General features: G+C 38.9%; 1 protein-coding gene, 1 long non-coding RNA gene and 1 other non-coding gene across 6 annotated transcripts in view; 1 reads left to right on the forward strand and 2 right to left on the reverse strand.

Moving 5' to 3' along the window:
* LOC138155375 (uncharacterized) overlaps nt 1–24,681 on the forward strand; it is a 76,614-nt gene that overhangs the window by 27,653 nt on the left and 24,280 nt on the right. The window lies entirely within an intron of this gene.
* The window catches only part of LAYN (layilin), a 54,277-nt gene that overhangs the window by 4,764 nt on the left and 24,832 nt on the right, over nt 1–24,681 (reverse strand). For 3 of the 4 annotated variants that reach the window (XM_069080589.1, XM_069080585.1, XM_069080586.1), the window contains one exon: nt 21,035–22,833. The exons of the other annotated variant lie outside the window; for it this stretch is intronic. In XM_069080589.1, the coding sequence (XP_068936690.1) occupies nt 22,476–22,833 (358 nt within the window). In that variant the 3' untranslated portion in view covers nt 21,035–22,475. Of the gene's footprint in view, nt 1–21,034; nt 22,834–24,681 lie in introns of those variants that run through there. 4 annotated transcript variants of the gene reach the window in all.
* On the reverse strand, nt 19,157–19,263 carry LOC138155624 (U6 spliceosomal RNA). The gene has a single exon (XR_011166910.1). It is a non-coding gene; the product is annotated as a U6 spliceosomal RNA (small nuclear RNA).

The following is a 24,681-nucleotide window of genomic DNA, read 5'->3' on the forward strand; positions in this document are numbered from 1 at the left end:
TCAGAAATTAAATGTTAGATCAATGACTTACACTATACATCACAATAAGTTCTCAATGTATACATGATCTATGTATTAAATAGCATACCATAAAAAATTGGGGGAGAAGACAGGGAAGACACTTTTCACAACTATGGTTACAGGGATAATTTTTAACTAATCAAAGACTAGAAGTAACCATAGAAGAAAAAATGGAAAATTTTGATTCTATAAAATTGAAAAGTTTTTGCACAACCAAAATTAATGTGATTAGAATCAGAAGAAAAAGAATCAAACTGGGAAAAATCTTTGTAGCAAAAGTCTCTGATAGGTTAGCTATGTAGGGAACTGATAAAAATGTGTGAGAATAAGAGCTATTTACCAGTAGGGAAATGGTCAAAGAATAGAAACAGGCAAGTTCAAGTGAATAAATGCAAGTTATCAACATCCATATTTTTTTAAAAAAAAAGCTTCAAATCATTGGTAATAAGGGAAATGTAAATTAAAATGACTCTACCATACTCCCATCAGTTTAAAAATAACAAAGTTTGAAAATGGAGATTGTTAGAGGGACTATGGGAGGACAGACACACTAATCCCCTCTTAGTAGAACTGTGATTTGGTGCAACCATTTCAGAAGGCAAATTTCCCCCATGTTTTCTGTCTTATTTTGGTTATTTAAAAGTAACAGTATTAGAAAGGCCCATGAAAGGTCTTCTTGCTCCCTCCTCTCTATTAAACTAGCTACACTTAGATGAGAATCTAATCCTATCCCTTCCCCTTTTTGCAATGTTCCAGAGAAGATTTCCACAGACTCCCTTGTGTGTTCCAGTCCAAGGTCTAACAATTGTCAATGGCAGGAAGTTCTTCTGTAGGTCTAAGTTACATCTTTATGCTGTGCCACAGGCACCATTTCCTCTTATTCAGTTCTCCATAAGAGATGAAGAGCAGTAGCTAACACTCCTAGATTTTATCTTACACTCCTCTTTTTTCTGCCAGTTTATACAAATAACTTTAGTCTCACCTTGACCTTTTGTATGCAAACATACTTTTGGTTGGAGACCAAGAATGGATGAAATAAAAGACCTTTGAATTCTGGAAAGCAATTTGGAACTATACCCCAAAGTGTCATTAAACTGTGCATACCCTTTGACCCAGTAATACCACTTACAAGGCATAGATCCCGAAGAGGCCAAAGACAGAAGGAAAGGACTCTATGTACAATAATATAATAGCACTTTTTTCCATAGGAAATGATTGAGGTTAGACATTGGACACCTTGCTTTCACTATACTAGATGCAACTACTTCATTGTTCTGAACATGCTGTATACTACTTATGCTCCCTTCTTTTCCAGGGGAATGGTTTATTAAGTTCCACCTTATAATGAAAAAAAGAGCTCTTCCACAGACAACATCCTTCTTCACCCATAGAAAAAGGACCTAGCATGACACATCTTAAGAGTGTTGCTTGCTAAATGTCAAATTATCTTGAATCAAAAAATCTTCTTTGGGGGCAGCTAGGTGGTACAGTGAATAGAACACCAGCCCTGGAGTCAGGAGTACCTGAGTTCAAATCCAGTCTCAGACACTTAACACAAAAACTAGCCATGTGGCCTTGGGCAAGTCACTTAACCCCAATAGCTCTCTAAAAAGCAAAAAAAAAATCTTTGTAGAAATAAAATAAAATAAGTTCAGTTCAACCAAATTCAATCTAGCAAAAATTTGTTAAGTACCTACTAAAAGAGCAAGTTTCCTTTTAGAAAAGAAGTCATTTTCTTTCTAGAACAAAAATTATCTACTTTTTCAAAAAAGCAAATACAAAGAGGGCAGTGATCTAGATGTAGCTGTAGCTGCCCCAGCTTACTAGCTTTGTGACCCTGACAAGTCATGTCAGGATGTTCTATGGATCTCAGTTTCTTCATCTGTAAAATTAAGAGCTTGCAACCAAAGGTCTCTTCCAACTCTAATTCTGTGATCCTACAGCTATGGGGCATGTTCTTTGGACTCCCTTCCAGTGTTGCCAGCTGAAGGTCTAAGATAATTTAAATGCCCCCGGGGTGCTAGTTGCCAGGGCATAATGGAAACCAAAAGGAATTTACTCACCTAAATCCAAATATTATGGTCCTTTCCATAGAGGGAATTCAAGATTGTGGAAAAGAATGACAATTGATTTGAACAACTTTGTGCTATGCCAAGTGGATGTGGCTGATTAGCAAAAGAGCTGAAATAGGCCTTAGACATGGGAATTCTCAGAAAAGAATGACAAACATTGAAACCAGCAAACATTATCGAGTAGGAGGTAGCAATACAACCAAGTTCCTCCTACTATTACTCCTTAAAACATCTAAGAAGAGCAACAGACTTAAGTAGTAATGGGGAAATCTAAGGAAAAAAAGTTTTTACAGCCCAAGATCACAAATTCATTCTATAAGCAAGTACCCAAAATGGGCCCTATGGAAAACAAGAGTGGGCTGGGATTGTAGACTCAACTCCTGGGTTTGAAACTAGATTTTAATGATTGTGGTAACCCCAAAGTAGGATCTGCTCACTCTTAGCCTTGGAATGGGGTTAAGCCAGCAGCTCTATTGCTCTCACCAGAGAAAAGGATCTCAGACTCAACTTCCTAGCTCAGAACAGGGGTAATCTGGTCATGCTGTAGAGTTGTAGAAACTACAGAGCCTTCCAGTTAGTTGACAGAAATTGAGATAGTGACTGTCTACTGGAATTCCACCTGGGGAGGTCTTCAGTCACAAAAGCCTATGAGGGCAAAAATCAGACTGTCCTTTGTTCAGATCTCAGAAAGTCTCCTGAAAGTTTGCAGCTGTCTGGCATGAGCCACTCTTGTGATCTCTGGAGAATGGTGCACTTGATACCTAGGGAATATTACTACATATAAAGTGTGTGTACATATACATGCATATGTATATACAAGTATGTACACATATGAGCATATATACATATATTTTATATCACATATACTATATGTATATATTTATTTATATACACAAATATTATGTACATATACACAATACAAAGACAATACCCTAAATGGGCAGGACCCCAGAAAAGACAGGCCAGGACCATATAAGACCATGACTGTTCCACCAGAAGTAGGTAAATCCTGCCCCTAATACAAAGTCCCAACTTGGAAAGTAAAGATGGAAGAATGATAAAATGATAAAGAATTATTATGGAATAGGACATGCCCAAGACACAAACCCAGAAGAGAAGAGTAATTCCAAGACACCTACAAACAAATCCTCAAAGATGAAACATAGCTTGGCCATAAAATCAATTAGAATTCCTAGAAGAAATGAAGGAGGGCTTAACAGGAAGAGTTTAAAAATTGTATTATAAATTAAATGAGAGTGCTAAAGGAAGAAAATGGAAAGAAAAAAGATGAAAGAAAATGAAGGAAGAAATAAGATTTTTGGAGAAAAGACTTGGAAAGAGAATTAACTTAGTATAAGAAGCACAAAACCTTATCTGAGTATTTCACTCCCTGAAAATTAGAATGGACCCAACAGAGCTCAGTGACTGCATGAGATAATAAGAAATATTAAAACAAAGTAAAAAAGGTTGAAAAATAGAATGAAATACAAAATCTCTCATATTAAAACTATCGACCTGGGACACACATCAAAGAAAAATAACTTAAGAATCATTGTACTACCTGAAAACCTTGACCAAAAAAGAGCCTAGATATCATATTTCAAGAAATCATTAAAAAAACATGCCCATATATATTAGGCTTTAAGGGCAAAGTTAAAATAGAAAGAATCCACCAATCAGCTCCTAAAAGAAACCCCGAAATGAAAACTTCCAAGAATCTCATAGTCAAAATCTATAGTTTCCAGGTCAAATGAGAGTGCTACAAGTAGTCATGAAAAAAAAAAGTTTAAGTGTTAAGGATATACAGACAAGATCACACAAGATTTAACAGCTATTATTATAAAAGAATGGACAACATGGAATATAGTATTTCAAAAAGCAAAATATATAGGATCACAACCAGGAATGATATACCCAGCAATACTGAGTATAATTTTACGGAGGGGATAGGAGAATGAATCTTAAATGAAATAGAGTACTTCCAGGGATCTCTAATGAAAAGACAAGAGCTAAGTAGAAACTTTGAAATACCTACACAGGAGCCAAGGGAAACATAAACAAGTAACTACAACAGCACAATCAGAAGGGACTATATAGGAAAGAATATAGCAGCATGCTTGCTGTCCCAGGATTCATAGTGCTCCTTTTAACCCTCCATTTTTCTCCGAGGGAGGAGGAACATGGTACAGTAACCAACCACTTGGTAGGAAAAACACTGTCCTGCCTTTCCCCTGGTCAGTGATATTGAACCTTTCCTAGTCCAGAGCAAGAATGGGGTCAGAGGGGCAGCCATTCCAGGCTGTTCTGGAGCTCTCTGCTACACTTCTGGAAGATTCATATTCAAATGTCAATTTGAATTTAACAAATACTTACTAAGTATTTATAACTAGCTAGCTATCCAGCAGATGGAATTGTGTGTAGGTTGGAAAGTAGCCCCAAACTTTGGAATAATAATGATGACAACAATAGCTAGCATTTATATAGTACTTTAAGGATTGTGAAGCACTGTTATGAACATTGTCCTATTTTATCTTCACAACGACCCAGGAAGGTAAATATTATTATTTTCCAGATGAAGAAATTGAGGTAGACAGAGATTAAGTGATGTGCCAAGGGCAAAACAGCTAGACAGTTTTTTGAAGGTTTGAATTCATGTCTAGCACTAAATCCGCTGTTCAACCTATGTCTCTTTGAAATTTGGGGGGGGGGTGCCTGAATACAGAGTCACTCTTCTCAGATCATACCTTCCTCCTAACTCGGGACAGCCTTAGGGGAAGAGGGTGGGGTTCATGTGGTCTTGCCTTGATCCATATTTCTACTCTGTCCCTTATCCCAGAGACCAGAATCTTCACAGAAACACCAACCACTCTAGGTTCTCTGAATCTTGCTTATCCATTAGTCAGCATCCTAGGATTAAAATAGTCCTAAATTATGTGGTTTTATCTAGCTGTAAAATTTAGGAGAAAGATTTTTTTAAAAAAGAATTTAAAATAAAATTTATTTAAAATTATTTAAAGCATTTTATATAGTCAAAACCACAATATTCTCTTTCATTTGACTCAACCCTCAACCATAGCATTTTGGATTAAAGTTCCAATCTCTGTCCTATTTAATTCTCCATATTCCAAGCAATTCACTGGCTTCCTCCAATGCAATAGCCCCTGCCAATGACCTTGCCTCATGTACATTTAATTAATATATATATCAGTTGTAGAGTATTCGTAGTTTCTAGGAGATGAAATCAGAAATTAGAAATAATTAAAAGATACAGAGAAAATTTGATACCTGCAGACATAGGACAAGGTGGGTAAGGCAGTTAAATCTTCACTGTTTTTACACTACCCACAAGGAATAACAATAGTCAACAGCCCAGTCCATTCTATCTACTCCTATTGTTTTTGTTTTAATCTTTTCCTAATCAATCGAGGCTTTGGTTGCTGGAGCAAAGCCTGTGATGCCCAGACTCTAGTCTTTGAGCTTGTGTTGCAGAATAGCAGTAGGGGTTCTCTTTCCCTCCAACTACCATTTTCATCCCTTCCATTGTACTTGCTCCTTTCCAAGCCCAGATTCCAGCTGATCTTCACATGTAGCCACTTTGGCTCTGTCTACTACCAGCCCTGTGTGTCCGTGCACAAATTTTCATAAGAATCTCTTTCCAAGAGCAAAGGAAAAAACATCGTTTGTCTAGGACTATAATTCCCAGAATTTACACAGTTGGATTCCAGGGCTATTCCATGCTTCCTAGTAATGTCTGATATCCAGTTACACATATACTATGTGTCAGGCATTGTGCTAAAGGCAAAAGACATATATTCTAAAGACCTGATCTTCTCTCAAAAGGCTTACACTGATGTTGTTAAGATAAGACCTATAGATGGGAAACAAAGAATATCACAAAATAATACATAATAAAGTGCTAAATTAAAAAATTCAATTCAGTAAACATTTATTAAGTACCTACTGTGTGCCAGGCACTGTGGTAGGTCCTTGAGAAACAAAGATGTTCCTCCCACAAGACATCTTATCTCGACTCTGGGGCTTTTCACTTTGTATCCCTCAATGACTTAGAATGTCCTCCCTCTTCATTTCTCCTTTCTGACTTCCTTCAAATTTTAGCTAAATTCTGGAAAGAGACTTTTCTAGTCCCACTCATACTAGTGTCTGCCCTCTGAGATTACCTCCTAATGCCCCTCATATATCTTGTAAGTACATTGTTGTTTGTGCATTGATTCTGCCATTAAAATGTGAGCTTCTTGAGGGCAGGGATTCTTTTTGCCTTTCTTTGTATCTCTACTATTTAGCATGATGCTAGACACATCATAGGCACTTAATACATTTTTGTTGACTTGCTTGTTGACTAAGCATCTTTGTCAACCTACTTCAAAGATGAATCAAGCAGGTTATTCTTTAGGTTAGCTCCTCACCACTGAGCTGCTGCTATTGCTAGTTTCAGTTCCTGAGGGTGACCTTTCTAAGCTTGCAAGGTCATAAGCTGAACTTTGCCATCTCCAGTATTCACTTACCTAAAATCAGGAAAGAATAAACACAACAGACCAAAAAAAACCCCCAGCTAATCTAACCTTTCATTTGCACTCATTTCCAGCTCAACTTCTTCTGAGTCATTAGTTCTTTCAATTTCTCAGTCAACCAAAAGACTTTTCCCATAGTCATTGGTAGTGCCTTAGTCACAAATGGCCAAAAACCAGCTCCCCTTATTTCCATGTGTTAGATTAGCATCGAGTTGAGAATATTGTCCATGTTTTGCATAACTCACTAGAAAGGGGATGTATCCACACAGGCTCTAGGAAGTGGGTCCTCATTGGCCATTCCCTAAATACATAAGTATTTTTTTTTTTAAGCAATTGGGGTTAAGTAACTTGCTCAAGGTTACACGGCCAGTTATTTCTGGGTGTGGTGCTAAGTATCTGCTCCTGGATTCAATCCCCAGGTCATCCCAACACTAGGGCCAATGCTCTTACTCACTGTGCTACCTGGCCGCCCCAATACATAAGTATTTATCAATAGGTGCTTATGAATCTTTTGTACCTTAAGCATTTATTTTTGGTGGAGGAAAAAATCACTAGCCTACAGCTGAAATTTATTTTGTAACAGCCTCCCTAACTACCTTTTCCAGTACTAGCTGTACCCTCACCCCCTCTTACTTTCCCTTTGACTCACTGGTTGAAGGAGGGAATTGGAATACTCATTGCTCCCCACTGCCACTTCTAGTTTCTCCTCCTACCTCCATCACTCAGTATTCTCTCCTTCTTTGAAGTTCATGCTAGTCATATCTACCATCCAATACTGGTAGTTGTCTACAAACCTCCAAGTCACTCCTCTTCCTTCCTCAATGAGTTCAGTACATGATTCTCAAATTTTCTCACCTCTCCAACTCCTGTACAAGGGGAAATTCAACATATATAGTGATTCTGCCTCAAACATCCTTACCTCTCAGTTCCTCAACCTATTCACACATAAAGATCACCATACCCTATATCATGACATCACCCACAAATGTACTATCTCTACATTCAAGAATTCCCAAATGCCCTCATCTGACTACAATGTGTTGGCTTTTCACTTGTTCCTCTTCCTTACAAAGCCCTACTATTTATTTCAAACATAACCTCCAATACCTTGATGCCTCATTTTTCTCCCAGGATATCTCTCCTATACAGGTCACTTTCTCTTCTTCTCCCTATCTTGGCCCTTTGATGAACCAATTCAACTCTATACTATTTTCTCCTCTTGAATACCTAGCCTACCTATCAGGATGAGAGAGTGAGGCTGGTGACTTTGCATAGCCCTGCCTCACTGAAATCCAGTTCACTTGCAAGTCATGATGTCACCTTCTTGATGTAATTGGTCCTCTTAGAGAATGAAGGACAAACAATCATCTGTAAGTAGTAGCTGCCACACTGGGGACCTAACTGGCCAGTTCCAGTTGGGAAATGGTCCTTCCATTTTTCCTTCCTTCCTTCCTTCCTTCCTTCCTTCCTTCCTTCCTTCCTTCCTTCCTTCCTTCCTTCCTTCCTTCCTTCCTTCCTTTCTTCTTTCCTTCCTTCCTTCATTTCTTCCTTCCTTCCTTCCTTCCTTTCTTCCTCCCTCCCTTCCTTCCTTCCTTCTGTCCATCCTTCCTTCTTTTCTTCTTTCCACCCTCCCTCCTCTCCTTCTGTCCATGTAGGGAATCATACCCTTACCTATGGGTACTCTGCTCAAAGGAATATAAATTTTGATTGCTGAAACCTCACAAAATATCTGGGGGTTTACTGGATAGATTTCTCTTTTAAAGACCATGCCTTAAACCCAAATCAGGCTGGCTCTGGCTGGTTAGCCAAAAATAGGTTCCAGGCCTAGCCTTACTTGGTCATTGTTTGGGTTTTAATGGTTCAGAGTGAGTGTAAATAGCAATTGTTTCTGTTTTGGTCAGAAACCCTGAGGATCTTCCTCTCCCAGATTGATTTTTTTTAACTAGGTAAAAGACCATTTTTTTGGGCCTCATTTCTTACCTAGCTTTAAATCACTGAATGGACATTACCTCAGACAGACTGAGACTTGGGAAAGATCTTAGCTTAAAGAGTCCAAGATCTCCCACTACATCTGGGGCCATCTCCAGTTGTCCTGATCTTTATCTTGCCTCTGGACCCAGTTGGTTCTGGAGGAGAGAGTGAAGCTGGTGACTTTGCATAGCCCTGTTTCACTTAAATACAGGTCACTTGCAAGTCATGACATCACCTTCCTGATGTCATTGGTCCTCTTTGAGAATGAAGGACAAACAATAACAATAACAACAAGCAACAAGCCACCTACTATTTCTCCTATTACATCCTGCCAAGCCTCAGCCTTTGCTCACTCTCACCATTTGCCATCTTTATTCCTATATACATATCGCTCAACAAAGGTAGAAAAACTCACGACCATTCTGACTGGGTCCATCACAAATTTATGTTACACAATCTCAGCTGGGCCCCCATTACTGCTAAGGCAATCCTACTGTACCTCCCTAATCAGCTCACTGTCCTACTCTCCACAGTGACTCTTCCAGATCTTTTCATTCCTTCTTAAACCTTCCATTACTTTTCCTCCCCCTACCTTCTCAGCAGAGAACCTTACTTCATATTTTACAGGAAAAATTGAGCACCCTCTTTTCCATTCTTACTCACCTCCTACCACTCATGCTTTCTGTCATTATTCCTCCTTCACCACTTATCCACATGATGAGGTCATCTTACTCCTTAACAAGATTAATCCCTCTATCTGCTCAAAGGATCCCATTCCATTCTGTCTCCTCCGACAGACTGCCCCCTTTGTCATCCTCACTCCATCACTTATTTTCAATCCGTCCCAGTCTACTGGTTCATTCCCTACTGCCTACAAACACATCCATGACTCCCCCATCTTAAAAATACACTCACTTGATCCTTCCACCTTCACTGATTATCGTCCAATATATCTTCCGCCTTTTGTGGCCAAATTCCTTGAAAAGGCCATCTACAATCAGTGCCTCCACATATTCTCTCTTCTCATTCTCTTCTTAACCCTTTGTAAACCATCTTCTAACCTTATCATTCCATCAAAACGGTTCTCCAAAATTATCAGTGATCTCTTAGTTGCCAAATCGAATGGTCTTTTTTCTCAGTCCTCATACTCCTTGGGCTCTCTGCAGCCTTTGACACTGTTGATGACTCTCTCCTCCTTGATACTCTCTTCTTTCTAGGTTTTTGGGACACCCCTGGCTGCTCTCTTCCAGAGCTGTCAGGACACCTTCTCAGTTTCCTCTGCTGGATCCTCCTCCAGATCATGCCCCCAAACTATAGGTGTCCCTCAGGGCTCTGCCCTGGTTCCTCTTCTCTTTTCCCTCAATACTACTTCTCTCGGTGATCTTATCAGCTCCCACAGACTTAATTACCGTCTCTATGCTGATGATTCTCAAATCAATTTATCTGCCCTCTAATCTCCCATCTCCATCTGCCTTTCAGATATCTCAAACTAAACTAAGATGTCCAGCAGACATCTAAAACTCAGTAGGTACAAAACAAAACTCATTCTTTTCCCCCCAAACCCTCACCTCTTCCTACTTTCCCTATTACTATAGAGGGAACACCATCCTCTCAGTACCTCAGGCTGGAATCCTATATGTCATCCTTGGCTCCTCACTCTTACTCTCCCCCTCACCTTGGCCTTCTCCCACCCATCAAATTGTTGCAAGGCCTAACAGTTTTACCTTACAACATCTCTTGTGTTCACTCCCTTATCCTGACACTGCCACCTCTCTCATGTATACCCTAATCATCCCATGTTTGGGCTATTGCAATAGGTTGCTGGTGGGTCTACCTTTCTCAAGTCTCTCCCTATTGTAATCAATCTTCCATTTAACCATTAGTGATTTTCCTAAAGCATAGGTCTGATCATGTCACCCTACTATTCAACAAACTCCAGTCTTGCCTTCAGGATCAAATACAAAATGGTTCTTGGGGCATCCAAAGACCTTTTTAAACCTACCCCCCTCCGCCCCCTCCTCTTACCTTTCCAGTCTTCTTACACCTAACTCCCCATTGTGTTCTCTTTGATCCCATGAGACTGACCCGGCTGTTTCATGAACAAAGCATACCATTGCTCCATCTCTTGGCTCCAGGCATTTTCTCTGGCTATCCCTCATGCCTGGAATGCTCTCCCTCCTCATCTCTTGCCTATTGACATCCCTGGCTTTCTTCAAGTCTCAACTAAAATCTCATCTTCTCTAGGAAGCCTTTCCCAATCCCTCTTAATTTTAGTGCCTTGCTTCTGTTAATTATTTCCTACTTACCTTGTGTACAGCTTGTTTTTATATGTTTGTTTGTTCTTTGTCCTCTTCCCCTTAAGATTGTGAGCTCCTAAATGGCAAGGACTATCTTTTGTCTCTTTTTGTGCCTCTCGTGCTTAGCACAGTGCCTGGCATATAGTAGACACCTAATACATGTTCATTGGTTGGTTGATTGATTGATCGATTTAGAAAAAGTTGGGTACTTTTTCTAAAAGCAACCCTGTTGTTTTTTTGAGGAGATTCTAGATGTGAAACATATGTTAACTTTGATTCTCTGGAGTTCCATTGTAGTGTGGAGGCACAACAAATTAGAGAGATTCAGAGAAGTCTGATCCCCTCTCTTTGGGACCAGGCTGCCATCATGATGAATCTGTGCTCTGTGGGAGTTCAGAACAGGCACCATTTTTAGAAAAGGGGCCCTCAGGGCCACCAGTCATAGAAGTGGTCTTAGTGGTGCCTTAACGTTAGAATGAGGAGTTTTAGACTTGATGTATTTTAAGATGCTTCAATATTTATTTTTCATCTGCTCTGTATCCTTATTTATATGGAATAGCTCATAATTGTACTGTATTTTATATTTTTCATATTTATTTATATTATATCATTTAAACCTTATTGTTATGTTGAAAAGTAGACAGGGTAGATATTATTCCATTTTTAGAATGGAAAAACAAACAAATGGGGTCTCTGGCTCTGAGAACAATAATCTTACCAACGTACCCATTAGTTTTAATAATTTTTCCCCATGAAGAGGAACTAAGGGTATAAACTGCTGTCTGTCTTTCCTAACCACCAGGCCATAAGGAAATTTTCTTTCTGGGTGGAACTGGATACCTGTACCTCCTTATCTATGATTCCAATCCAATCTGAGGCTAATATTTGCCTTGGCTTCCAGTAGCAGCTGTCACTGGGTCACTCCATTTTGAAAGTGACCTCTACTTTTACATACACAGCTAGGCAATTTCACATTCCACCCCCCTGCAAGCCCAGCTTCCTGTTGGCTCCTCCTCTCTTCCTTCCCACTTTCTCTGGAAGGCTGTTTTTTGTGTCTACGGAGAATGGAGGGTTTGAGGAGAGTTGCTTACCTGAGTGACCTTGAGTGTTACCCTTTATAGCCAGACCATTTTCAGTTTATTTATCTGGGCCCTTTAAAATCATAGATTTAGGGAACAGGTAAAAGACAGTATTGTATAGTGCAAAGAGTACTGACTTTGGAGTCAGATGACCTGAGTTTCAATACTGCCTGTGTCACTCACTATCTGTATATTCAGAGGCAAATTATTTAAACTTTGTGGATCTCATTTTCTTCATCTGTAAAATGAAAGGATTGGACTAGATTGTGTCTGAGATCTTTTCTAGCTCTTAATCTATGATCCTAAAATGCAAGGTCATTCAGTTTTAATCCTGTCCGAATGATCTCAGCTGACCAGTGGTAACCTAATCGCCCAGCTAACCATCTATCAATGACAACCCTACTATCAAGCTTCTCTTTCACTTTCTGATTTCCCTTCACAGTTTCAAAACTTCCTCAGAAGGAAACTGACTGAAAGTCATTGTCCTTGAATTGAGGGAGCCATTATAGAATCATAGAATGTTGGCATCCCCAGAGTTTGTTTAGTTCAGGGTTCATAGTTCAGCAGGTGCTTCCTGATTTGACTTCCAATGAGAATTGGAAGAAGGATTTTTAGAAGTCATCCTGTCCAATGGTGTCAAATTCAGATAGGAAAAGGGGCCACTAAACCATTCATAAGGATCCCTACAGACCACATATTAACTTAGAAAACCATGTAATAACATCTGTTTTCTAGTGCATTTTGAAAAGTTTGTGAAATATTCACCAATTACATTTTAATCTGGCTCATTCTTAGGAGTGTTTCAGGGGTATGTGTCCTAGGGGCTGAGTGCTTGACACCTCTGATCTAGTTCTGCCTGCCACCCAGTGCAGTCATCCTCTCTTCAACATCCCTGACAGGTAAATGGACATCCATCCCCTACTAAAAACCCTGGATATGTGACCTCAGCAGACAGTCAATTCCATTTTAGATAGATTTGTTTTTAAGAAGCTTAAATTGATCTGAAATCCACCTCCATTAATTGGCCTGAGCTATGCCTGCTGGAAACTCACAGAATATTCAAAGTTCAGAGAGGCTTGATGGCATTTGTAGTTCCATGACTTTGTGGGAGTATGACATACACTTCTATTCACAATTCAACAAAGCTGTTTTGTGTTTTATGTTTCATCTCTCCAAATAGATTGACGACTTCTCAAATGGCTCAGGACAATAAAGGCTTTATACCTTAAAGATTTCTCTATTTTTGGGCACAGTACTCTGGACACATGAGCTATTTGCTACTGTACTTTTGTAAGAGGTGTTAACGAAAGTCAAATGGCAAGATTTTGTGGCTTAACACTGCCACCTGTTGGTGAAGACAAAGTTTCCTCCAACAAAATGATTAAGGTCAGCACCTACAGCCTTGCTTGATCTTGCTTGTGAACCCAACCCAGAGCAGGAAATATTGTGACGCTTTAAACGAACTGAGACTCTGGGCAAATCACTTAGCCCTGTTTGCCTCAGCCTCCTCATCTGTAAAATGACTTAGAGAAGGAAATGGCAAACCACTCTAGTATCTTTGCCAAGAAAACCCCAAATGGGGTCACAGAGAGCTGGACAAAACTACTAAATAGCAACAACAACAAGGATTTGCTAAGGAAAAGACACAACTGATAAGGATACATTTCTTCCATATATAGGTTCAAACACACATATGTATACATATATGTGTGTGTATTCATTAACATTTATTAAATGCGTACTGTGTGTGGGCACTGTGCTAAGCAAAAGGGATGCAAAAAGAGGTAAAAGATATTCCTTGCTCTCAAGAAGCTCACAATCTAATGAGGGAGACAAAATGTAAACAAATATATACAAGGTAAGTTATATACAAGATAATTAGGAAATAATTAGACTAGAATTAAGAGGGATTGGGAAAGTTGTCCTCTAGAAGTGGGGTTTTAGACCTAAAGGAAGCCAGGGAGGTCAGTAGTCTGACTATAGGAGGGAGAGCATTCCAGGCATGGGGACAGACTTAGAAAATGCTTGGAGAAGGGAGATAAAGCATCTGGCCAAGAGGCCAGTGTCACTGGATCACAGAGAACAGTAAGGTGAAAGGAGAGTGGAAAAGTGGGAGGGGGCTAGGTTAAAAAAGGGCTTTGAATGCCCCAAAGAGAATTTTGCATTAGATTCTGAAGTCAATAGGAACCCTCTGGAGTTTGTTGAATGGGGAGGTAGTTGGGGGACAAGATCAGACCTGCATTTTAGGAAAATCACTTTAGTGGCCTGAATGGAGAATAGATTGCATTGGGGAGAGACAACCCATCAGCAGGCTATTATGATAGTCTGAGGTTAAATTGATAGGTCTCGGCAACAGATTGGATATGGTGGGGGGGGGGGAGGATGTGTGAGAGTGAGTCATCAAGGATAACACCTAGGTTTCTAGCCTAAGAGACCAAGAGGAATAGGGAAAGTAGAAGGGGGTGAGGGTTTAGGGGGAAAGATACTGAGTTCTATTTTGTACCTAGTGAGTTTAAGATGTCTAGTTATATGTTTGGAAGACTGTTGGAGATAGATTGGAGATAAGCAGAGACTGGAGTAGAAAAGATAGATTTGAAAATCATTAGCATAGAGATGGCAATTAAATCCATGGGAGCTGATGAGATCAAGTGAAGTAGTGCAGAGGGAGAAGAGAAGAGGATCCAGGACAGAATCCTGAGGGACACCTATGTTTAAAGGATGTGATCTGGAGGAGAACCCAACAAAGGAGACTGATAATGAAATAGACTGGAGAAGAACTAGGAGAGACTGGTGTTCTGAAAAGCTAGAGAGAAGACAGTATCAAGGAGGAGAGAGTGATCAGTGGTGTCAAAGGCTGTTGATAAGTCAAGGAGAATGAGAACTGAGAAAAGGCTATTGGATTTGGCAACTAAGAGATCATTAGTAACTTTGGAGAGAGTAGCTTTAGTGAAATGATAAGGTTAGAAGCTGGGTTGTGAAGGAAGAGGAGAGTGAAAAAAGAAAAAGTGGAGGCACCTCTTGTAGTCTTAAGGACTTTAGTTACAAAGAGCAAGAAAGATATAGGAGAAGGGATGGAAAGATTAGGTGAAAATTTTTTTCAGGATGGGGAAATATGGGCATGCTTATAGGTAGTAGAAAATGAGTCAGTAGAGAGGAAAAGACTGAAAAGTAAGTGATAGAGTGGGGATGACAGAGGGGGAAATCTGTTGGAGGAGCTGGGATGGAATGGGATCACTTGAACAAGTAGAGGGGTGAACCTTGTTAAGGAATAAGGCACTTTATTCAGTGAGAAAAGGGTGAAGGAGGAGAGATGGCAGCAGGCACCTGGGTAACTGAGGTAGAGGGGAAAAGAGGGAGAATTCATGGTTAAGGGCCTCAGTTTTCTCTGTAAAATATGAGGCAAAGTTCTCAGCTGGGGGCCGGGAAGGGGACCAGGGGAGGTTTGAGGAGGGATGAAGAAGTTTGGAAGAGCCATTGTGGAGAGTGGGAAAGTGAGTTGATAAGGGAGTTATAGTAGGGTTGCCTGGCTTCAGTGAGGGCCCAGTTGTAGTTGTATAACATAAATTTGCAGTGAACCTAGTTAGAGCAGTCGTATGATTTTCTTTACCTTCCTTCAGCAGCATGTGTGCAGGCACAAAGGCAATGAATGGTGAGAATAATCTAAGGCCAAGGTTTGACTGGGCATCATTGGCTATATGAGGGGGATAACGATTCAAGATAAGAGGACAGTGTAGAGTTGAATTGATTCAATGAGAGTGCAAGATGGAGAGAAGGGGAGATAGCCTAGGAAAGAATTGAGGAATCTAGGGATTGGAGGTCATGGTGCAGGTGAACAGTAGAGCCACTGAAGAGAAGTCAGAGGGAGAAATGAAAAACCCCTGTGTGTATGTGTGTGTGTGTATGTGTGTGTGTATACAAATACACAGATATTTTTCCAAAACTTTATTTCATTGGTATGGGGACTATTCCTAATGAAGAAACTCCCTCTATCAATTCAGTTTGGCAATTGTCTTGCATGGCCTTAGAAAGATGTATAGGGTCACTGAGAGTTTAAAAGACTAAATGACTTGAGTGTCCAGGGTCATGTGGCCACTATGTGTTGGAAGTTGAACTTGAATCCAGTCTTCCTAACTCTAAGGCCAGCTGTCCATTCCTTATAGCACACATGTGTACATAAATATAGATACATATATATGAAACATATAACCAATGAAGAGTAAAGAACATCATCAAGAAACATATGACTTGAAGAGAGAATGGGTTGTTCTTGTAGCAAGAACAAGAGATGACAGGTAGACAGAGTGTTCAACACTCAGACCATCTCTACTTGGATTACTACACAGCCTCCATTCATTTACCTCTTTGTTTCCAGGCTCTTCTGCCTTCCATTCATTCATCATTTAGCTGCCACATTGATATTCCATATTGCATGGCTATGTAACATTCCTACTCGAAAATTTTCAATGTTTACCTTTTGCCTTTAGAAAAAAAAATCCTAAACTTCAGATGGGTAGTTAAAGACCTTCACCAGCTAGGTCCCATTTACCTTTTCACTCTTATTTAATTTTATTCCCTTTCCTACAATCTCCATTCTAGTCAAATTGGTTTGGTACCTGCTTCCTGAATAGGACATTCCTTTTTCCATTTCCACCTTTGCACAAGTGGTAACTCCACAAGAATAATGTCAGAACCAAGGCTTGGCCGGGATAAGATAACAATAATTGAGGACAGTTTTCTTTACCAAGGAAAATGAATTTTAGGTACAAAGGATAGAACAAAAATAAATGACAGGGAAATGAAACCCAAGGTAAATAATATAGCACCTAGCTGCACTTGATATCACCAGGAGTGTATGAACTATATCCTAGGACACTGAAAGAACCCAAGAATGTAATTGCTGAGTCTAGTGATTTTTAAAAAGTCATGGAGAATAGGAATGATGTCCCAGGAAATGAGATGGACAAAAGTGGTCCCGACTTTCAAAAAGGCCTTGATTTTTAAAATAAGGCAGTGGGCTTGACTTTGCTTCCTGGAAAATTCTAGACTACTTCATTACATCATCTGTGAACACTTGGGGAAATCCTGATTACTAAGAACTTAATTCATTCTAAGATCTCATTCCATCTTTCTCTTAAAAAAAAGTTAGATTACTAGACTCATAGATATAATAGTACTAGATTTAAGACATATAGTAATTTGGGTTAGGGAATTAATTTCCTACTCAATAAACTCCAAGGGTTCCCTATTACCTCTTGTTGTTCAGTCATTTTGGACTCTTCATGACTCCATTTAGGGTTTCCTTTGCAAAGACACTGGAGCGTTTTGCCATTTCCTTCTCCAGTTAATTTTACAGATGAGAAAACTGAGACAAACAATGTTAAGTGACTTGCCAAGGGTCACACAACTAGTAAACTTCTTTTTTTTAATTAGTAAACTTCTAAACTGAATCTGAACTCAGGTCTTCCAGGCTCCAAGCCTGCTACTCCGTCCACTGTGCCACTTAGTTGCCCTCTAGGTTCAACTATGGCCACCTCATTGGGCATTCAAACTTCTTTACAATTTGCTTCCAACTTACCTTTCCATACTTCTTACACATTACTGACCTTCATATATTCTATGACTCAGTTATCTTAGCCTTCTTACTATTCCTTATACATAACACTCCATTTCCAATCTCCACATCTTCCACTGGAATTTTCTACAGCCTGGAATGCACTCTCTCCTTATCTCCACCTCCAAGGATTCCTAGTCTCAGCTTAAACACCACCTTCTACTGAGTTATTTTCTCATCCCTCAAATGTTAGCAAATCCCCTCTCAAAAATTGCCTTGAGTCTATTTTGTATGCACCTATATTTTGCAACAGGAAGGTGGTACTATATATGTATATGTTTGTCTCCCCTGGTAGAATACAAGCTTATTTAGGTCAGGGTCTGTTTTGCTTTTGTCTTTGCATCAGCAGAACCCACACGATTGGCACATAGCAGATACATAATAAGATGGAGAGATGTATACTGTACCACAACACCATGAAATAGATTTGGAGTTGGCTGAATGACTGGATACCAAGAATAATGATTAATGGATTTATGTTAATCTGGAAGAAAGTTTCTTCTAGTAGAGAGCTATAAGAATTTTTGACTCTGTTCTGTTACAAAAATTTATCAATGCCTTGAATAAGGCTTAGATGATAGCATAGATGTCAAATGATCAAATTCATGAATGACAGAAAACTGGAAGGAATAGATAACACATTGAACTACAGAACTGGAATCCTAAAAGTTCTTAACAGGATAGACTTATTTTCTGAATTGACTAAGATGAAACATGATAGAGATCAATACAAAGTTACACTAGGGTTAAAAAAAAATCAGCTCTACAAATACAGGATGGGAGAGACATGACTAGACAACATGTGAAAAAGAACGGAATGTTTTAGTGGACTTTCATCTCAGCATGAGTCAACAGTGTGACATGACAAGCATTAATAGAGTCAAGGCATCCAGAACTAGGGAGTTTACAATTCTGGTGCACTTTGTCCTCGTTAGATTACATCTGGACTATTGTGTTCCGTTCTGTGTGTTGCATTTTAGGAAGGACATTGAAAAGCTGGAATGTATACAGAAGAATAGGACCAGCATGGTTAGAGGGGACTGGAAACCATACTTTATGAGAGATCTTAAATCAGAGCCTAGATGGTCACTTTTCAGGCATCCATACCCTAGAATTCTCTCCCTCCTTACCTCCTTCCTCTCTACTTTTAAGAGGTAGCTCAGTCACCCTCTTCTGCCTTTCCTGATTCCTGCTCCCCCAAGTGTGAGTGCCCTCCTTCCCAAACTACCTTGTAGATACTTTTGTATTGATATACATATAATATTATGTATCCTATATTATATGCATATGATATTATATACACACATATCTATATATAAATAAATATGGGGTGTTTGAAGCTGACTTGGAATACTCTGCATATGCATTTATAAACTTTATGTTTATGCCATATATGTTTTTATAAGTACTCATTTCCCCCATTAGAATGTAAACTTATTGCAAGTAGAAATTGTTTCATCCTTTGTATTTATATCTCTCTTGCCTAGCACAGTACCCAGCATATAGTAGTAGCTTAATAAATTCTGTTTTTTTTAAAGTTTAAAGTGCCAGAGGCAGACTTTTTTATTAAATGGATGAAAATATGGAACACTTCACGAATTTGCATGTCATTTTTGTGCAGGGGCAATGCTAATCTTCTTTGTATCATTCCAATTTTAGTATATGTGCTGCTGAAGTGAGCACACCTAATAAATTCTTGTTGATTATTGATCTTGTAGAGGGGAGGCCTTGCTCAATCAGGAATGGGATTTGATGACCCCTGAGTTTCTTTTTGTTAACTAAAATTCTGGTATGTGTATACATTGTGTGTGTGTGTACATATTTTTATTTAGATATTTGTTTCTGAGTTTATTTTACTATGTAAAAATCATTTGTACTCATTTAGTCCTGATAATTAGTTTTAGTTATAATCCCTCTGTATAATTAATGATCAGGATGCAATCATAATTTTAAAACAAGTAATTAGTTAACTTTACTGTTCTGAATGAGCAAAAATGGAATTATCTCAAAGTGGCTTTGTAAATCTTATTAATGATACATTTTTTTGCCTTTAATTATGGAAAATGACTTTTTATGTCTTCAAATTACCACTTATCATAGGCATGATCTAACTTCACTTTAGTAAGACTGGAGTCCATCTCACTAGAGCCATTCACCAATAAATTAGGGAAAAAATGTCTTAGGGTACAGAACAATCTAGATCAGGGATCTCAACCCCACAGCCCACAACCAATTACATGTAATTTTGTGTCTTTTTGTTCAAAGGATTGTCTAACAAACTAAATAAAATTTTGTAGACATGCAAATAGATTAGTTTTATAAACTTAAAACATATATCATTTAAGAAGACTGATTTAAATCATTCAACTTTTTAGAGGAGAATAGGAAGGGGGGGAAAGGGAATGAGATGTATGTATGGGACAATTGGCTGGAGAGCCCTACTCATAAGATGCTTACAATGGAGTCATGAAAATGTAGGGATACATCCCTTTATATTTTTATTAATGACTATTGTCTAACTCTAAAATTCTATGACTTAAATGATAAAAAAGAGAATAGACTCTTAAGTTTCCAATGACAAGGTGGATAGGGAAAGGAAAGTGGAAACCTACAAGATGAGGCAAGGCCATACACAACCCTATCAGAAAGAGATCTAGGAGTTACCATATTTAATAAGTTGGCTATGTCAAGGGTAGGGCTATAATGGTAAGATACTGTAGGAATAAACTTTGATTTTTGCCATAATCTCAATGAGGACTAAGGAGAGATAGAGGTATTAAATTTTAGTGACCTAATTCATTAATATAGCTTATGGAAGTAATTTTTTAAAACATTTACTTATTTCTCTCTATTTCTATAACTTCATAAAAAGTCTTTTAAAGTTTAATACCCAAGTATAATAGTAGCTAGCATTTATGTGTTGCTTTAAGGTTTGCAAAGGTCTTTAAACATATTTTCTCATTTGATCATTACAACAAGCCTGTGAGATGGGTGCTATTATTACCCCCATTTTCTAGGTAGGGAAACTGGTACAGACAGAGGTTAAGTGACTTGCCCAGGGTCACACAGCTACTAAATGTCTGAAGGTGTATTTGATTTCAGGTCTTTCTATGTACCACTTAGTTGCAGGTTTCAGGGTAACTTAATGCCTTTTATGCTTATGAATTGGAGATGATTAATAATAGACCACAGATCTACCCTCTGGGTCTTAGGCCAAATCTATATAAAACAATCATGATACTGAGAGTTCTAGGACAGAAGTTTCTAACCTCTACATATGTTGTTACATTTAAAAATGTAGAACAGGGTTTAGAAGAAAAACTGAAAGGCCTTGAAGCAATGGATTGGATTTCTCTAAGTTTACAGAATATTGGAATATTTCTAATATGGTAAAAGGAAGAAAGAAAGCCTTTGAGGCCAAAGGTTGGAGAAAACCTAGAGAGAGAATGACCAATTTGTTATCTCTTTCACCTTTTATTTCATTCTTGTTCTGTGGGATATACAGATAAGGGAATATTCTTTCATACAATCAGCTTCTGATACTCCCACATGTGCCCTGGGAAACATAAGAAAGACAGCAAGCTAATGTATTTTCATGATTGTATACGTGCAATTAATTTTTGTGCCATATTCCAGGGCCACAAAAATATAACCCAGAAGGAAATTTCCCAACCTCCACTATTTATCACCACCATTGTTGCCCTCTGATTAACATGAGGTTGGGACCTACCCTGGTAGGGGACTCTGGGATCAGGGGAGCTAACAAAATCTTGACAACCAGGAAGAAATCTCTTCATTGTTTCCACATCTGAACTGATTTTTCTCATGCTAGGCACCATGCATTTGTCAAATTCATACAAGACTCCTTGAAATTTGTAATATCAGAAATAACTTTGTTCAGTGACTCCCTAATTTATATCAAGCAAAGCATGAACCAGGAAGTTGATGCTTGCCCAAGGTATTTGCCACCAATATGGAGGATGTTTAGTGCAGAGTACAAATCAAAAAAGGATTCCTTTTAAATGATAAATTTCTCCAGATGCTTGCAATTATGGGTGCCATTCTGCTGATTTTGTCAAGGTCTGGAATGTTAAGTCTTTGAGTTAACCACCCATACAGGAAAAACCTAGTAGATAAAAATGGCTTTTGTCTGAATTATGATAACTTGTTGGATGGACAGTCTATAGAAGACATCCAGAAGTAGATGTATCTCAGACAGATGCCACAACTGGAAAATAAGCTGGGACCAATAAGGGAGGTGAATGGGCTGGATTGCCTTTGGAAAATTGCACTATTATTTTAATGACCCTGAGCTTTTCCCTGAAACAAAGGCCCATCTTCTTAACATCAACATTCTCCTGGTGGTATTGTATGGCTGTGAGTTATGGAGTACAACAGTATCCAAAAAATGGAAATTGTGGATTGCCCAAAATGGTAGCAGAGAAGTACTTGGTGTGGGCATGAGCAGGCTGCAACACAGGACAAGTAGGCAATTGTGCAGAAGAAGCAATGCAAAAGATATTATCAGAAAAATGTATGCCTGGAAAAAAAATGGGCCTGTCACACAGTCAGAGCTATGTCGCTGATGCACAGTTTGCATGCTCTGTTGCTATCCTTACAAAACCAAAAGAACCAGAGAAAGGCCCCTGCCCTGTTGGGTGGACCTGCTATGAAAGATTTAAGTGAGGACATGAGCAACACTTGCCCGGGATGGGCAAGCACAGCTAAGTTGAGATCTTCCGGGCTGGAGGGAGTCCTCATATCCATGAGACTGGAGGTCCATCTGAGTGGTCAGGTGTCAGCCTTATTCCAGTCCTGCCAGTTTTATACAAAGTAGGAACATTTTTTGCTCTTTCTTTTCTACTTTGTTGTGAGTTCAGATTTTCCCAGGTTATCTAATAACCATAGATTTCATTTTCCACCCAGCCAGACTCCTTGCTCCTCCCTATCCTCTCAGGGGATAGTTCATAGATGTCGTTGGCCACAAACCCACTTTCCATGCTCGCCAGAGTCACAAAGCCACTCTCAGAGGCGTTCACTACTATATTATCATAGTCACAAGACAAGTCATTGGGAGTGGCTCCTCCAGACCTGGACCGGAATGAAATGTTCTTCAGGTCTGGTCGAGGCTCAGTTAAGTCTGCTTCACTTTGCTTTCTTATGACATTATAAACTTCCAGGTCAGGACTATTCCTTCTGTGAGGAGCTGGCCAAATGTTTGGTTCCTTTGTACTCTCTGTCTGCTCTCGTTTCCTGTAAATAAAGTAAACCAGTTTATTATTTCTGGTCCAACAGGAGATGTTGCTATGTTCTTCCACCAAAGGCCACTCTGGCAGAGGGCTGGCATGGGTGTATATTTGAGGGCAATTGTGATTTTGAGGATGAACCCAAGATTTCAATTACATGAAAAAAACTGTCGAAGGGGAGAGGTTGGGAATTATGGAGAGATAATTGCTGCAAGAGTCCCCAAATTACTGTGTATCATATTCTCAATCTCAGAGAATGACAGCTCTTGTATGTGCCAGTCAGGTCAAAGACTCTAGTGGAAACAGCCTGGGGTCCTGTGCCCAGGAGCCTCTACAGATCACTTCTTTATGGCTCAGCCCCTGAAATAATCCTCCAGGGAGGTAACCTTTGTAAATATGCAACCTGTCTTTGTAGGTACTGATACCCCAACCTACTAGGCAGCCACAGCTACTGGAAACTCAGAAAACAAAATTCTTGACACCAAAATTATTGGCACTATCAAATGGTTCAACATCAGAAATGGATACGACTTTATCAATGGAAATGACACTATAGAAGATCTATCCCTTCTACTTTGCCACTGTACCCTAGGAATGACTGGGCTGTTCCATCTGACTTGCAGTTGAAATCTCCTATATGCATTATCTAACTCTATAAGTATGTGAGCTCTATGAGAACAGGGACAGTCTTGTTCTTCTACTTGCATATCTAGAACTTAGCACAGTGCTTTGCCCACAATAAATCCTTACTAAATATTTATTTATTCACAGACAAGATTCATATGGGATGGAAATGTAGGATAGGCATCATATCCCTTCAAATAAGATGCACAAGGCCTGAATCCTGATAGAGTGGTAAATAGAGGAAATGATAGGAAATCATAGTGGAATAATTAATTTGAAAACATTAAGTGCATTTTTTTATGCTGAACTCTTTTTTGGAACTAAAGGTCTAATTTCAGTTGCTTTATTGACTTTTAAAGTAAAGACTTCTACTAGAACTTTACAAAGTCATATAAAGCTAATCTTGTTAAGAAGCTAAAAAGTAAATCCCCTAACCCAAGTCTCCATTTTCTCTCCGACAAATGGAATAAATAACCTTTTCCTCACTGAGTAGACTCTTGGAAAAATTGTACTACACTAATATAGTCATAGGGTAATCAAAATATAATCATTAGAGTATTCTCTACAAATCAAGCTAACTATTTTGTGACTTGTATACCCAATTAAAAAAGAAACCACTCCAAATGGACTTCAGGGATTCCATTTGAAGTAAGTGTTTTTTAGCGTTAGATTTTTGTGATCATGCTTTGGCATGACCAATTCATTCATTCATTCCTTTAGAATTCATCTATTGCCTCCTATACTCCTAGCACTGGGCCAGGCATTGTGGAAGATAGGAAGAGGTATAAAACATGACTCCTGTAAAGAGTTTACATTTCAGCTAAGGAGGCATAAACTAGTGTAAGGGTTATCTTTCATAAGTCTTAGGATCACAGATACAGAGTTGGAAGAAACCTTAAAGATTATTTAGTCTAGTCCAAGTTTCATGTAGGTAGTAAGTAGTAGAATTAGTATTTTAACCATGGCCCACCAACTCTAAAGCTAATGTGCTGGCTACTATACCAATTGATTCATTATCTATACATTGATTATTATGTATCAAGAATTGTAGAAGCCACTGTGAGGATACCAAAGAAATTTATATCACTGTAATTGCTTTAAAGGAACATATAATCACATCAGGGAGACAAAACTTAATACAAAGGGGAAAAAAGAGAGAACTATCATGATCCCAGTTAATGAAAACAATTCTTAGCTCATTGGCTTCTTGGAGTACACTTGAGGATTTGTT

This window comes from Petaurus breviceps, unplaced genomic scaffold, assembly GCF_028583685.1.
Source record: "Petaurus breviceps papuanus isolate PSGF00001 unplaced genomic scaffold, PetGlider_PUasm1.0 91133, whole genome shotgun sequence".
Taxonomy (NCBI): Eukaryota; Metazoa; Chordata; class Mammalia; order Diprotodontia; family Petauridae; genus Petaurus; species Petaurus breviceps.